The sequence below is a fragment of the Meriones unguiculatus genome, chromosome 14 (assembly GCF_030254825.1).
Source record: "Meriones unguiculatus strain TT.TT164.6M chromosome 14, Bangor_MerUng_6.1, whole genome shotgun sequence".
In the NCBI taxonomy this organism is placed as follows: Eukaryota; Metazoa; Chordata; class Mammalia; order Rodentia; family Muridae; genus Meriones; species Meriones unguiculatus.
The window spans coordinates 69,975,955-69,993,047 of NC_083361.1; the positions used below are offsets into that span (position 1 = coordinate 69,975,955).

At 38.5% G+C, this 17,093-nt stretch overlaps 1 protein-coding gene across 1 annotated transcript in view; it reads right to left on the reverse strand.

Moving 5' to 3' along the window:
• Window positions 1-470: 470 nt before the first annotated feature.
• Window positions 471-17,093, reverse strand: part of Hdgfl3 (HDGF like 3) — a 54,922-nt gene continuing 38,299 nt past the window's right edge. Inside the window, exons 3-6 of the mRNA XM_021633069.2 lie at window positions 16,653-16,791; window positions 16,030-16,185; window positions 10,214-10,360; window positions 471-1,566 (exon numbers count right to left, since the gene is read on the reverse strand). Coding sequence (XP_021488744.1) covers window positions 1,561-1,566; window positions 10,214-10,360; window positions 16,030-16,185; window positions 16,653-16,791 — 448 coding nt within the window. The 3' untranslated portion in view covers window positions 471-1,560. The remainder of the gene's footprint in view (window positions 1,567-10,213; window positions 10,361-16,029; window positions 16,186-16,652; window positions 16,792-17,093) is intronic.

A 17,093-nucleotide genomic window follows, 5' to 3' on the forward strand; every position in this document is an offset into this window, starting at 1 on the left:
TTACATGACAGAAAAAACACAGTGGCCTCCTCAGTATACCTAAGGGCTCAGAGAGTGGTATGTTTAACCTCCAGACCCCAGCATCACCTTCTTCACATAACGACACTGGCCTTTAGGTCTTCTTATAGTTTCTCTTCATTTTCATTAGTTCTTCAACAAAGTAAGAAAACCAAATGAAAATGGAATGCACACAAGGCTGTGTGTAAGCATAGGGTCCACTGAGCTGGTGTTTGCTTAGATGTGCAGACAGATCCTACTGATACTCCCTCCCATCCCTCAATTAACCTAACAACCAGAATATTTAAAAAGAAAAAATGACAGAAAAAAATCTTCACCTGCACTTAATTCTAATGTCAACTTGCTGTCAATCTTTGCTTTAATATAGTAATTACATTAATATTTCACATTACACGTATAAAGCCAAGTAACACTAACTCGGTTCTTTACAACCTCAAACCTTACTCCCAGTACACATTCCAATAAATTTATTCTGTAAAAACAATACATTTTTTTTGTCTTTGATTTTTTTTTTTTTACAGTAAACTTTTCAGCTACAAACCTTTAACATACACAAAAGATGTTCCAAGGACAAGCACAGCAGGGTTGATGAAACCCAAATTGACTAAGTGTTCTCACAGTATAAGCTGGCATAAAAATAAATAAGACTCTATTATCACAATAGCAACAATAATGTACACATAATAATGGCTTGTGGATGAATGTTAACTACTCTAATTCTAGTTTCAAAAGAAAAGCTTATTTTAAAAGCCTATATTCAAGAGTCAATGCTTTGTCTAGTTTCCCATAGTGCTCCTGTGATTTCAGCTTTCAAGTGTGAAGTGACCATCTTGAGTGATCAGCTCAAATCATATTGGCATTGGGAAAAAAATAAATCCTTGCTTTATTTTGGTATAACACAAAAAGACTCACTAGGTTCACATATAAACTCAGTTGTGTACACAGCAACATGAGTTTTGAGAAGTATAGGTTTCAACTAGCTATTTCTAATACAGAATAGGTACTTTACAATATGGTCGAACTTTACACATGGCCTTAGAACTGAAAGATGATTTTAATTTCATCTCCAATATACCAACAGTGTGTATCTAGGAGTTGGTTCTTGGGTTCTGCTAGAAAGAAAATCCCATCCTGAAGTATTATGTTGAGCAGTCATCTAAAAATAGGAATTACTATTTAACTGAGTAAATTACTATTTTCCTGATGGTGGGGTAGAGGCGGGAAGCTGATGACCAGAACTGCCTTGGCAAAGAAGCCTAGATATGGAGAAGTCTGTGCAAAAATCTTGATAATTCTTAGTGGTTAAGGGCAACTTCATGCAACCAAGTAACATAAAATTAAGTCAGTAACCTTAAAAAAGGTTCAAATGTCTCTTTTTCTCTTCAACAGAACAGAGAGGAATGTGAATAATGTACACACATACTGGGCTTCTGTCAATGACAACAAAGACTATGTGTTGGTTCATATCGAATCCAAGAATGAGACAATCAAACATTTAACCTTCTTGTGGTGTCTCTCAATATGCAGCATTCATTACGGTAGTTAGGTCTGTAAGAAAGCAAATAAAACAAGCCTTAGATGAGCTGGGGGTACTCACACGGGAAGCCGTCCACACCTCTGGAGCACAGCACTGCTTTTTCTGAGGTCTGAAACAGCATCAGCATTTATGGCGGCAGCAAGACTTAGCCAAACAGCATCAGAAGCTTTGCTTTTTAAAATCCACAAAAAGTTAAATGCTAGTTTTAGTGTTCTGCTAAAAACACAAAAACAAATCCTGAAGAGGAAGCTTTGTCTACTCGCTGACAGGGGGAAGGTGTGCTGTGTCACAAGCTCCACCACTCGAGCTGTTTGCTGCTGGTACGCACAAAGCTGCTAAAGTGACGGTAACCTGCACCTAATGTAGGGCTGTACTGTCTGAAAGAAAGGTGAGCTGGATAAAGCTGAAAACCACACAGGCGCACACACAGGTGCAAAATATTTACGACTTTAAAATACTTACAACTTTAGTTACTCGTGACACACATGGCACAAGCAAGTACAAAAGTTAACGTCAGTATGTCCATTCTCTGACTTTGTACTTTTGAAGAAAAAAAAGAAAAAAAAGAAAAGAAACAAAGTCCAGATTTCTTTTAAAATTTGTGTGGGATACATGTGACAAAGACAAAAATTTCCTGTTTCATAAAAACAATCAAAAATTTAATTGTTTTATATTTTATGCTTTAAAATGTGTGTTCATTTGTATATGTGTGGGTGCATGTCACAGTGCACACGTGACGGTCAGATGGGAACATGCTCCAGCTGGTTCTCTCCTGTGTGCACGTTAGGATCAAGGCTCAGGTCATCAGGCTTGGTGGCAACTTACTTACTTTATCCACTGAGCCATCTTACAGACCAAGAATTACATTTCAATTTAAATTCCAACTTTAAACTGTGTCAGGTTGTATTTCCCCAAGGAGATGCTATTTTTGTTTTCTGTGTCATTAACCTAAATATATTAATTACTTCTAGTTCTCATGGGATGGACAAAAAAAAAAAGGAACTCGGGCCCCAAATGTTTTCCTCTAAAACAGCTTGAGTATCTTATAAGTAACCCAATCAACACATGTGCCTGTGGATGATCCCAGTTACCCAAAGCCAGTCATACTGACCCTATCAAATCACCACAGGACCAGTACCAGAAAAAAAGGCATCACACTTACCATTCCCCATAGAAGAGCAGAAACAGATTTTACTTTCTCTGTCCCTACCCCAAACAAGGAGGCTGGCAGACCTTTGATTTTTTTAGTCATATTTACAACCTATGAACTTGAAAAATGAAATGTCTAGTAACTGATTTATGAATAAATGAAAATACTAGCTTTATGATTATACTCAGATACTTTGGAGGACTCTCTTCTCTTGGAAGGAAGAAAATACCCAAATCATGAAAAATTGTTAATCAACCAAAGAAACCTTCAGTAGTATATTTTATTAATATTATGCGAAAGGTAATAAATTCTATGTTTATCCTGGCAGGAAATTCACTCAACAGCTCAATTAATATTAAAGACTATTCTGGAGCAGATCCAACAGTTGCCTCAGAGTACTGTCAATGCACAGAAGAGACAGTGTCTCCAACGTGACCTTTAAGAGGACACTTCCTTATTTTTAAATAAGGTGCTGTCAAATGGGTGCTTGTAGAGCAACTGCAGAGTCTGTGACTTTTAAATGTTTAACTACTGTATTCACATGCATTAATTTCTAATTCATAATGGTGTCTGCATACAGACATATAGCTCTGGGTATCTGCGAGGCCTGATGCTCCCTCTACCTAGAGAGCAAGGGTGGGATTCATGCTCTGTGCTCATGTTTCATGCCTTACATGGGTATGCTGGCTGGCATGTGGAGGGTACCATCAGAGTCCACCTTGAGCTATTTTAATTTTAGACATGCTAAAAGGCCTTAGAGAACAGGGAGGCTGACGATACCCAACATATGGCAGGTAGAAGCCGAAAGGATTTCTTCACAGAATACCCTTTTCATATAAAAATTTATATTATGATCTGTATGTTTGGTGAGTTGGGCGATGAGATTAAAATCAAAATTACAGTGAGAGTCCATCTCACCCCAGTAGGAATGGCTATCTATAATCAAGAAAACACACATCAAACGCTGCTGAGGACACAGATGGAAAAGGGAGCCCTAACTCTGCTGGGGAGACTGTCTGGCAGAGCCGCTATGAAATCTGTGTGGAGGGTCTCTAAGACTAAAAGTAAGGGCTGACGAGACGGCTCTGTGACTGAAGTGCTTGCCGCTCCAGCCAGAGGACCCGACTTTGGATCCCTAGCACCCCTGTGAGGCTGTGTATGGCAGTGTATATTGGTAACACCAGTGCTTGCAGAGGAAAGCAGAGATGGGAGAGGCACTATACAGCCAACCTAGCAAAATCCGTGAGCATCAGTTCACTGAGAAACTGTCTTCTTTTTCAAAATGGAGAATGATGGAGGATTTTCAATTTTGCCCTCTGGCACATACAAACGCAGACGTGCACACAAATTAAAAAATATCAACAAGACAGAATTACTGCTGATCATGTGCACCAATCCTGAATATATACACAAAGAGTCAAAAGCAGCATACAGTAGAGGTCCGTACTTATATACCCTGTTTATTGTGACACTTCCAATAGCCCAGTTATGGAATCAGGCTAAGTGCCTACAAAAAGATAAAGAAAACATGACACACACAAAGAAACTATGCTGTTTGAAGAAAAATGATTGGCACTAGAGGTCACTGTATTAAATGACATAAACAAGACTTAGAAAGCAAAAGAAAGCTTGTTTTCTCTCATATACAGATTGTAGATTTAAAACAAGAAAGAGATAAGCAGGAGGTGAAAGGGAACAAGGACCAGGCCTGGGTAAATATAATGGTATGTATGCATGTATGTGCATATGTATAGACACATTCACATACATACACACATACATATACACACATGGATGAAAACTTTGTAATCAATCTGTGTAGTTACTATACACCGAGAAAAAGATTTAATATTGGGCACTTTGTAAAAAAACAGAGACTTACTAATTCATAGAAAAAATACAGTATTTGTTGCCAGTGATAAAATTTGATTATTTAAATGAAAATTTTAATTCTAAATCTTCCATGTGACAGTGCCTTGACATTTCAAGATCTAAAAAAACAGTGATACTTAGAAACATTATTAAAATATAATAAAATAAACCAGTATTTGTAGTAGTAAACCAGTATTTCCAAACAAGTTAAAAACTATTTGAACTGCCAAATAGTCTTAATGGATTTTACTGAACTAAAACATAAAAGTTCAGATTCCTCATTAGCATTAGCTGTCAACTTGACACAGCCTAAAATCATGTGAGGGTCTCAAATGAAAGATTACCCAGATCAGATTATCTGTGGCCATGTTTCTGTGGCCGTGTTTGAGAGCAACTGTCTTAACTGATGATTGAAGTGGTTAGGCCCACCGCCGCCAGCACCATCCTTAGGTGGGTGGTCCTGGGCTGTGTAAGGAAGCTAGCTGACCACAAACCAGGGTGAAAGCAAATGTGTGGAGACAACACACAACATTCCTCCATGGTTTCCTCTCCAAGCTCCTGCCTTTCCCGAGTTCCTGCCCTGACTTCCTTCAATGATGGACTCTGACCTGAAATGGAAGCCAAATAAACCCTTTTGGTCAGTGTTTTATTACAGCAACAGAAAGACACTAGATGGATTTGTAATGCAATTACCTTTTAAGACACTACTATACATAAGAAATAATAGGGCTAGAAATAGGAAATAGAAATAGGAAAAGAAATCATCCCTATATGCAGCTGATAATCTGATACTTAAAAGATCTCAAAAGTTTTATCAGCGAATTCTTTTTTAACAAAGCAGCAGGATACAAAAAGAACATACAGAAATAAAAAAAAAACTTGCTATACACTAATAATGAGCTTGCTATACACTAATAATGAGAATCAGAAAAGTAAAATTCCCAGGAATAAATCTAACCAAAGAGGTGGAAGACCTTCACAATGAAAAGCGAAGAAACTGAAGAAAGAAACTGGAAAGCAGGAGATGGAAAGAGTTCCCTGCTCATGTGTTGGAGGGATCAATATTTGAAATGGTTACATTACTGAAAGTGATATGCATGGTGTCAATACAGAAACAGTTATACATTCCAATGGAATATAGAACAGAGGACCTGGAAATAAAGCCACACAGACACAGACACCCAATTTTTATTTTTATAAAAAATATGTATTAGGAGGAAACTACTTCATCAATAAATGGTTCTAGGAAAACCAGATATACACCTGTAGAAAAATAGAACTAAATCTGTATCTCATCCCATATAAAATAAATTCAAAATGAGATCAAAGACTTTTATATAAGACCTAATACTTTGAAAATACTAGAGAGAAAGGAATGTGAAGTTGAGAGGGGAAAGTGGTGGTAAGGAATAGGGGAGGAAATGGAAAGTAGATCTGATCAAAGTACATTATATTTATGTACTTTGTATGTATGTAATTCTCAATAATTTTTACCTTAAAAAGTGAACAAAAACACAGGAAAAGTATTTTAAGACAAAAGCATAGGCAAGGACTTTCTGTTGGCTTTAACAGCATAAGACATAATCCAGTCCTAGGCATACATCCAAAATATGCTCAAGTATACAACAAGGACATGTTCATAGCAGCTTTATTTGAAATAGCCAGAATCTAGAAACAACCCACATGTCCCTCAATTCAAAAATGGATACAGAAATTGTGGTACATTTACACAATGGAATACTACTCAGCAATTAAAAACAGGGATATAATGAAATTTGCAGTCAAATGGTAGGAACTAGAAAAGATCATCCTGAGTGAGGTATCCCAGAAGCAGAAAGATAGATACACATGGCATATACTCACTTATAAGTGGATATTAGACATATAATATAGGATAATCATACTAAAATCTGTATACCCAAAAAAGCTAAGCAAGGAGGACCCTGGGTAAGATGTTCAATCTTCATTCAGAAAGGCAAACGGGATGGACATTGGAAGAAGGTGAAAATAAGGAACAAGACAGGAGCCTACCACAGAAGGCCTCTGAAAGACTCTATCCAGTAAAAGTGGATGCTGAGACTCATAGCCAAACTTTGGGCAGGGTGCAGGGAATCTTATGAAAGAAGGGGGAGATAGAAAGACCTGAAAGTATCTGGAGCTCCACAAGGAGAGCAACAGAAAAAAAAATATCTGGGCACAGGGATCTTTCCTGAGACTGAAACTCCAACCAAGGGACCATTCATGGAGATAGCCTGGACCCCCTGCAAAGAGATAGCCCATGGCAGCTCAGTGTCCAAATGGGTACCCTAGTAAGGGGAACAGGGACTGTCTCTGACATGAACTCAGTGGCTGGCTCTTTGATCACCTCCTCCTGAGTGGGGAGCAGCCTGACCAGGCCACAGAGGAAGACTATGAAACACAGTCCTGATGAGACCTGATAGGCTAGGGTCAGATGGAAGGAAAGGAAGACCTCCACTATCAGTGGACTGAGAAAAGGGCATGGGAGGACAGGAGGGAGGAAGGATGGGAAGGCAGGATTGGGAGGAGACAAGGGTGGGGCTACAGCTGGGATACAAAGTGAATAAATTGTAATAAATAAAAAAATTATATTAAAAAAAAGAAATTTTGAGAGAAGAGAAAAAAAGGAAATAATCCCAAGGATTAAGAAATGGGATTATATAAAATTAAAAAGGTCCTGTTACAGTAAAAGAGAAAGAGAGGTGGAGAGAAAACCTATTGTGGGGGGAAAATCTTTGTCAATTCTACGTTTCTCAGGGGATTAGTATCTACAATATATGAGAAACTACAAAAACAGAACATAAGAAATCTAATTAATAAATGAACATATTTTGGATTTTATAGTTAGCCCCTCCTCCCCCACAGACTCAGATCCCTGGCCTCAACCTCCTTTCTTGTACTTCAGCTGAAATGACTCTGCCCTCACTGTGCCTGCACAACCCCATCTGGATGGAGCAAACTCAATCCTTCTCACTGCTTGCTTTAAACCTGTGCCCACCAGCCCCAAGGAGTCCCACTGCCTCAACAATCACCTTCATTTCTCATCCATTCACTCTTCTGTTCTTCTAAGTAATGTGTTTAAACCACTTCCTTTCTTGTGAAACTTCAGCACTTTTGCCCGCACTCCCTCAAGTGACCCTGGTTTCCTTAGAAAACAGAAGCAACCACACAAGAATTTTTATAAGCTCTCATCCCAAGTACCCACTAATCTGCATCTCTGCCCTAATACCCCTCACGACGTGTACTCATCTTATGCTTTCCTGCCTTTTAAAGAACACAGCTCCAGCAACTTTTCCTTTTGATAATTCATCTGCTGAACCATTCGTAAGAGATTTGTGCATCAAGAAGACAAAGCCCCTGCTGACATTCTATTATAGCTCATGAGTAATAAGTACTTAAATAAGTTTAATATCAGGTTATTAACTTTATGAACTATTATGATTATGTAGAAAGTTACTATAGTTTAGGGTGGGTAACTGACCAAATAAATATAAGTGAGTCCAGGCAGAAACCCATGATAGGTAACAGACCGTCTCAGTAAGATGTTTGAAATGATCATGCTTAAAGGCAGAAAATGATAATCACAAAATAAAAGTGAACAGATGACTATAATAAAACTTAAAAAGTATGTTTTCTAAAAGAAAAAGAAAGTGAACAGAGAAGACACAAACTATTAAATAGTATCCTACAGAACAAGTGAAGCCCTATAAACCAGCTAGAAAAAAAATTCTAGGGAAAACAGGCAAAAAAAAACCCCACAAAAAACAAACAAACAAACAAACAAACAAACAAACAAACAACCCTGGAAATGTGTACCATAGAGAGGGAACATGATAAACATAAGAAACCTTGATCTTAGCATTGACCACACTGCATTACAAATACATACTGTAATAATTATTTTAGACCAACATACTGTAAGAAAGTCAGATGACACCAAGTTAACTACAGGAGCTTTGCTGTTGGTCTGAGCATACATGGTCCAATTCCTCCAGAAAGTGACTTGGTAAAAATGAAACCCATAAATTTGTACTTCAGCATTTTCAGTTGTAGCTACATACCTAAAAAAACTTGAGCATGTATACTAGGAGAAAAAAATTCTTATAGCAATATAGTTCTAAATTGTCTAAGCTAAAAATAGCCCACGTACCCATTAACAGTCTGAATAAGTAAATTGTGGCATATTCATATAGCATTATATATGCTTTATAAACTGAGCATTATACAACATTGAAAACTGAGTAAGGGCTGGCAAGCTGGCTTGATAAGGAAAGCATGCTCTGCTAAGGCCAAGACCTGAGCTGGATCCCTAGGACTCATGTGAAGAGTATGGATTTTCAAAAGTTGTCCTGGGACCTCTACACATGCACCTTTGCAAGCTGTGACAGCCCCCACCCACCAAGTAATCATTTTTTAATTAAAAAAAAATCAAATCTGCTACTACATATAAGCAAATGAATTAACTTCACAAGCACAGTGGTGAGTAAATGCCATCATTAGGAGTACACAGAGACAAGTCAAACTGAACAGTGTTGGTAAGATGGATATGGGAATTCTAAGGAAGTGTACCACACAGACTGAAGAAGGAGAGCTCTAGGAAACAGGGAAGAAGAGAATGGTGACTGGTAAAGACAGTCAGAAGGAGAAACTGCCTCATGATATTAAATGCTGCAAGAGAAGAAGATAGGCCAAGAGTGGCGATGCACCCTGCGACCCAGCCCTCAGGAGGGTGAAATGAGTACCATAAATTTGAGGCCAGCCTGGGCTACATGGTGAGAACTAGGCCAGACAGGGTTACACAGCAAGACCCTGTCTCAAAAACCAAGGGGAGGGAGGAGGAGGAAGTTGAGGAAGGCTAACCTGAGTGACAGGAGCAAGACAACAACTAAAATCATACTTTGAAAGTAAGACAGAAAACTGAGGTGAAGGAAGAAAAAGCAGAGAGGCAACTGGGACAGGTGAACAGACAAAGTTAGAGTTCAACAGAAGAGTAACAATGTACCCATGGGTACACCATTCACCCACACCTTCAGTCAGTGTCGCACTGGGAGCTAACCCTGTTAGGCAAGCACTGTCCCTCAAGTGCTCAGTCTCCACAGGTAATTATTTGAAGACAAGTGAGCCATACAGAGAAGATGCTAAAGGAAATGCCTAATTACAAAAAATTATCTTCCTACCACTTTATGAGTGTGGACCTGCCTATAATGCCAAAGTCAACAAGAACCAAAATAAGTGACTCTGTTCACATGTGTATTTTAAATTTCAGTATTCAAACCTAGCTTGAACACTTATATTCAATTTTGGACATGCCATTGACTTTACGATAAAAGAAACAGAACTGTTGAATTTCATAGTATCAATTATTTGCAACCTACTTTAAAATACTCTGAAGTTGCTAAAGTAGTAAATAATAGTCAGGGCTCCAATTTTCCAGGAAGGTGTACTTTCCATATGGCCCTCTCTTGTTCTCAGATTCTAAACATCTGCCCATTCTTTCAGGCTTTGTGAATGGCCATCACAAGCTGCATGTTTACTAATGCTAATTCATGGACACAGATTCCAAGGTGAAATGTCTTGTAGGTTAAGAGGAAATAAGGAAAGCATCAGCACAGCCTCACCCCTTCACCAGCTTTCTGCAAGTCTGAAGTCGTGTTTCTTGTGTCATTGCCAGCATCTCCACCCTCAGAGCTGCTTTTGTTTTCCTCTTCTTTGCAGTCTTTATCATCTTCATCTCCTGGAGATTTCCGGGACTGTTTAGAAGACTTCTAAACATTTAAACAAGTTAAAAATTAGAGTCAAAAGCAGAGCTCCAAATGCACAAATGTAAGTAGAGAGGTGCATAAAGAGCTGGTGTGTATGTGGTCTGTGCAACTTGACAGTACATATAGAGAACACAAGCTGAGGCTGGGCTAGGTGATGATGGACAGATCACTTCTCTGGGCTTCAGATAACTAGCTGGAAAGGAAGCAGATGTGGGCTAGATGACCACCTAATTCTTGTAAGAACTGCGGTATTAAAAACTGGACAAAACAGATACCCACCACTAAATACAACTGGCTGGGTACCTGCTGCCTCAGCACACATTAGCACTAGAAGGCATGCTCATCCTTTCCTTTTTTGCCACTATTTTATAGGAACAAAAACCAAGGTCCAGAGAAGTGAGGTGGACTTTCTAAGACAACACATGGCACTCAACACAGAATACCTCTTCCAGCTGTCTGGCTCAGGGTATAACAGAAAGATCCTGACAAAGCTTTTGTATCACAGCACAACACAAACAATTTAATCGTTAAACTGTGAGTAATTACTAAACACCAAGGCTATACTGGTTAACCAGTCATTTTCTTTGTCATCCTGCATTTTGAAATGAGCTTGTAGCCAAAGTCACCTGGCAGAACAGAATTAAAGTTAGGAAAAGATGGCTCCAATTAATTGTATGTCTTATATATATATATATTTATAATGATGACATGCAGCATTTTTAAACATTTCCTTTCAAAAGACTTTTTTGAATTTTTTATAATTATATTTACTTACTGTGTGTATGCATTTGTGTGGGTGCATGCACCCGCCATGGCATGTGAGGAAGTCGGAGAACAACCTGTGGGAGGCAGTTCTCTGTTGCAATCAAGTGGTTCCTGCGTCTAACTCTGGTCATCAGGCTTAGTGGCAAAGTGCCTTTGCCCAGAGTGACCTTGATGACTGCTCGTAAGTGCTCTTTGTTTCTAAGTAAAAAATTAGTTTAATTTCAAGTATATACACAATGACTAATGGACTCATGTGAATGTCCACTGGGTAGAAAACATGAAAGCTAAGCAGCTTGTCCTAATGCAGTCCCTTTAATAGGTTTTGAACTTGACCCACTTATCTTTTTTCTGTTAAATCCACATTTCTCTAAAGTTTCATGGGCTGGGATTATAGCTCAGTTAGAATGCAGAAAACCCTGGGCTGGATTCCCCAGCACTATATATGCTGGGCATGAGGGTCCATGTCTGTAATCCCAGACCTCAGGGGAATAGAGTGAGGATGACAACAATTTCAAGGGCATTCCTGGGCTACATAATGAATTAAGTCCAACCTGGGCTATATGAAATCATTTCTCTAGGAAAAGTAGTATGTACTAGAGAGGTAAATTAAAAAAAAAAAATTAAGCTTCAAGTACTTTGCAAATAAAAAACTAAGGTAAACTGACTCAACCAAATCATTTTTTGGCCTTTCAGAAATGAATTAGTGTATTTTAGACCCCTCATCCAATCAGATTTTAAAAATAATTTTAGTTCTGTTTGTGCATGTGTATGTGTGTCTACGGTGTAGGTATAAGCAGCAGTTGTGAGCAGTTTGATGTGAGTAATGACCAAACTCTGCTCCTCTACAAGAACAGTAAGTACTTTTAACTTCTGGGCCATCTCTTCAGCCCTTTACATACATAATCAGTTTTTTTTTTTTTAAATGCAAAGATGGGCTGAAAAGATGGCTCATTGCTTAAAAGAACTTACTTGTAGAAGACCTAGGTTCATTTCACAGCACCAATATAATGACCCATAATCATTCATAACTCCAGTTCCAGGGGATCCAATGCCCCATTCTGGTCTCTGCAGGCGATACACACGTGTTGTACATACAAACATGCAGGCAACATACACACATAAAATAAATAATTCTAAAATACAAAGAGATTTAGTTACACGATAGTAACGTAATTAGACTGCTTCTATTTTACTTGACTAAAACTACAAAACACACCCAAAACGTTAGTTTAAAATGTTATAACTTATAGATTAAAAACAGATTTATTAACAAAGTTTGAAGCATATTCAGTTAAAGATCCCATATGCCAATATAAGGGTAACGTTTTCATTTTAGTAAAAATTATGTAGCACTTGAAATGTTCTAAATTCATTATCCAGTCACCCTAAAATAACAGTCCTGATCTGCCACTCTTGGCCTAATGCACAACATCATAATATATCCAATGCCTGTGCAGGGTGTTTGTGAGCAACGCTGAGCTTATGCTTCTTGGCACTTAGCATGATATACATAGCAAGTCTCACATCAATAGGAGCTAGGGCATCACTGGAGTTCTACTAATGGGTAACAATATTTAGTATCTTAGCAGGAAGTCTAGCTGCCAAGCTAACTCTGTGAAGCTCTTCAGATCATAATTCCTGTACGTTTGGTATTTATCATCTGTTTTATCAGTGTGGTCCTAAATTGGTTTTATGCCTAACTGTTGCTTTGTTAACTAAAATTATTACTCTGCCAAACTCCTTACCAGTTAATTTGTTGTAAGGATTTGATAAGCCTTAACCATAACTCACTTGCATACAAAATATTTTTAATCTATATTTTTCTAGTATCTGCTAGTGCTTAATATGAATCAGCCATACCCTTACTGTTCAAAGAGCTGTAATTTTCTTCAGATCTGTTGTATGTTGGCCTTTTGATTATTGCATTTTTTCCCCACACAGGTAAATGAAGTTAGATAAATAGAAGAGAATGGGATGTTACAGAAGATCTTATAGGCTACTAGTTTTCCAGTGCAAAGGCGGACTACTCAACGTTAAGAGAAATTCACCATGTTCAACGAAAAGAGAAGAGTAGGAATCCAGACAGCAACAGGATTATAGGGGAAGTGGTTTCTCCAAGCGTTATTCCTATCAGCAGACTGACAAACCAGATTCCTCGTCCTTTCCTAAAACTTCTGAAATTGCAGTTCTGGGGGCCTTAAGACATGTTAACCACATTGCACAGATTCTGATACCCATGAAAGTTTGAAATGTGGTACTGACAGTAAAGAGCTGCAGTTCTGACTGGCTCCTTGGCTCATACCTGTAATCACATCATTTGGGAGTTTGAGGCAGCAAGACTACCATGAGCTCCAGGGCTAGCCTAGATTATTTCTGTAACAAAAAACAAAAACAAAAACAAAAAACAAAAAACACCCTACCCCACCCCAACACACAAATGTATATAAAAATGTGTATGTTAGAATCTGGGCTGGGCTGTAGCTCAGGTGGCAGAGTATTTGCCTAGTATGCCTGTGTTTAATTCCTAGCATAGTGCAAAAAGACCAACAGAGAAAAAAAAAAAAAAAAAAGGGAGGGGGGAGTAGTGACACATGCCTTTAATCCAAGCACTTGGGAGACAGTGGCAGGCAGGTCTCTGTGAATCTGAGGCCAGCCTGGTCTACTGAGCTAGTTCCGAGTTGGAGAAATAGCTTAGCAGTTAAGAGCACTGGCTACTCTTCCAGAGGTCCTGAGTTTAATTCCCAGTAACCACAGGCTGGCTCACAACCACATTTAATATAATATGATGCCTTCTTCTGGCATGCAGGTATACATGCAGATATACTTAAATAAATAAATCTTTAAAATTAAACATAGTTTTTAACTGATTGTAGATTAAACGATCATTTAAGCAGATAAACTTTATCTCTCACCTTCAGTGCTGTAAAGTGTTAAACTTCATCCTAACTATAAGTCTTGTAACTGTTGATCTTTGAAACATGTAATGAAATAGTGACATTTAAAGGTCACATATCCATTGTTAAAAGTCTACAAAGCCTTATGTAGCTTTTTCATAATTCAGGGTTGCAAATACATTCCATAGGTGCTCAGCAGGCAATCAATTGAATAAAAATAACTCAAATGGATGTTTAAGTGAAACCTAAAATAAATTCAGTCTAAAAATAACTGCAATGGAAGAAAACAGTCTGAGTGGGATAGTCTTTTCTTTTTATCATTTATAAACTATCTCCATCAATGACAACTGTCTGCTTGTTTGCTAATTGTGGTATACATGAGTATCACATGTGTCTAACTCCCTCCCCACCCTTTTTTCCTCCCAGCTGCATGTGCTTGTGCTTCTTTTTTGACTGTTTCCTTGCTTTGAATATTTTTAGTTTTTCTTAGGTAAGTGTGTGTGTGCTTGTGTGAATTTATGTGTACCATGCATATACAGGAGCCTGCGGAGGCTCAGATCCCCTGGAACGGATGTGATGATGGTTGTGAGCTCAGGTCCTCTGGAAGAGCAGCCAGCGCTCTTAACCACTGAGCCGTCTCTCCAGCTTGTGCTTCGTTTTAAATTTAATACTCACTGTGTCCATTTAGTGTGGCCCACATGTTCATGGGTATGGGACTATCCACCACAGCATGGATGGACTCCCAGGGCCTGAATCTACCTAGTAGTTTTAGATAGCGTCTCTCACTGAACCTGGAGTCCCACAGTGAGGATGACCAGCAAGCCCCTTCCAGGATCACCTGTTTCAGCTGGCTGCCCAGCTCAGGGGTTACAGCCACTCGGGCCCACATGTGAGGTGAGTGCTGAGTTATCCAAACTTGGCCCTCATGCTTGTGCAGTAAGCACCTTACCCACTGAACAACCTCCCCAGTCCTAGCAATTGTGTTCATAATCAACAGGTACACAGAGAACGACAGTTAGGTACACAGGAAATAACAATGCACGCACACAATTTTGCCTGTGTGTTAGGTGAGTTTTAAAGATTGCCAAAAATGAATTTTAATAGTCTGAGAAGCTCTTGGTACTTGTTTTCTCAGGTGTTTCCTAAGTATATTCAGCTACTAAATACAAGGATCTAAATACAAGTAATTTTTCAAGTATTCAACCATGTAATAAACCTCAGGTCTTCAAGGCTCCATTTATCTTGCTTTTAAGTTTCTAAAGGACAAACCATTTTTACAAATCTCATGATTTTTTTATTGCACATTTGAACTACTATGTAACAAACCTAGTCTTTCCTTTTGTAAATCTACCATCATGTTACTGGAACAAAATCCAAACTCATTAATGTAGCTTACTAGGCTGTACTATTTAGCATTACCTCTTTCCTTACTCAACATCTGGAGATGCCTGTGCTGAGTTTACAAGCACGATAAGACCTTTCCCTTCTCACTTTTCCTGCTCTGTTCCTTTCCCTCTGCCACACAAGGCTCCTCTCCTACAGCCTTCTTTAGGATAAACTCTGCCTTCACAGAAAGGCCTGTCCACTTTCCTACTATGTGCTTTCTTGATCTCATTCATTTCCCTCCTGACCCCTTTCACAATTTACATTCATCATTTACTTATTATTGTCTCCCCTCTCCCTTTTTATGGAGTTGAATTTCCTTATTCCTGCTCACCCAGTTCAATTCAGCACCTGGTTCAGCCTGATGTTTAACCTTCTTCCTTCAACTAAGCATCTATGGAAGACTTTCAGGGCAGGTCAGCCTTGACGAGTCAGTAGTAACTCCCCTCGTACCTCAAGGTTTTTGACTTTCTCTCTCTGGTATACTACTGCCTCTGTGTGTTGGGGGGTGCGGCTGAATAGCATGTTTTAGGCAAGTACTTTGCCAAGGAGCTGTACCTCCCACCCAATCTGAACACCGTTAGTGAATATGCAGGAAACATTAATAGTAGGAGGGAGATTTTCAGTGACCTTTGAAGTGTAGGACTTTTTCCGTTTTGAGCCTCCTTTTTCATTCTTTCTTTTGCCTTTTCCATCTTCTACTCTATCACCTTCTTCCTCACTGCTTGCATCTGCAGTGTTGCCACCTTCTCCCTCAGTTTCTGAAGAGCTCTGTTGCTGAATTGTCTAAGGAAAAAAATAGCCAATTACATTTTCAAAAAAGAGCAAGCACACAAACTGAAAAACAATCACTATGTTTTAATTTCAAAGACTTTGGCCTACTTTGAACATTTTCAAAATAAAGGACCGTGAGAGTCAGGCATAGTGGCACACATCTCTCATTCCAGCTACTAGGAAGGCTGAGGTAGGAGTGTTGCTTGAAGCCAAGATAGTAAAGCTAACCTCAGCAGCATGTGAAATCCTGATTCAATTAATGTACCCAATAGCTGTCACAGTCAATTTTTCAATGTCTACTTAATTCAAACTGGGCAAGAGTTGGTACTTAATCAAAGAATGCTGCTATAGCCAAAGAACAACTCTGGCTTCAAATGAATGGAAGGAAAAGTACTAACATGAAGAACACGTTACGAAGATGCGTAAGAGTTAAAAGCAAAGAATGAGAAACAACAAGAGACTGTGATGCAGACTATTACCTGGTACCCAGTAAATTTCACTCCTGGATTATTTTCAATTTCCCATAATCCTTCATTAAATCCTTTCCGTTTGTTTGACTTTCCAAACTTGTCTTTGTATTCCTTATATGGGAAAAGGTCTTTAGGACCTAGAAATGCACTGCAGGGATAGATCAGAAATAAAACTGACATGCTGACCTTCAAATACAGGTATTTTAAATATCAGAATCAAATATGATGTCTGAGCACATTACAATAAACATATTTAAAGTATACATAAACCCTGTGGGTAAAGCATATATCACAAGATACTTTAGAAACATATTTCAAGGCAATAAAAATGGGTATCTGAGTATGTAAGCCAGCAACTCTGGACTGTTCTATTTGACTTCACATTAACATTAACAATATGCTTTGTTTAAAATTAATTTCTAGTTACTTGAGTAAAACTAAAGCTATTTA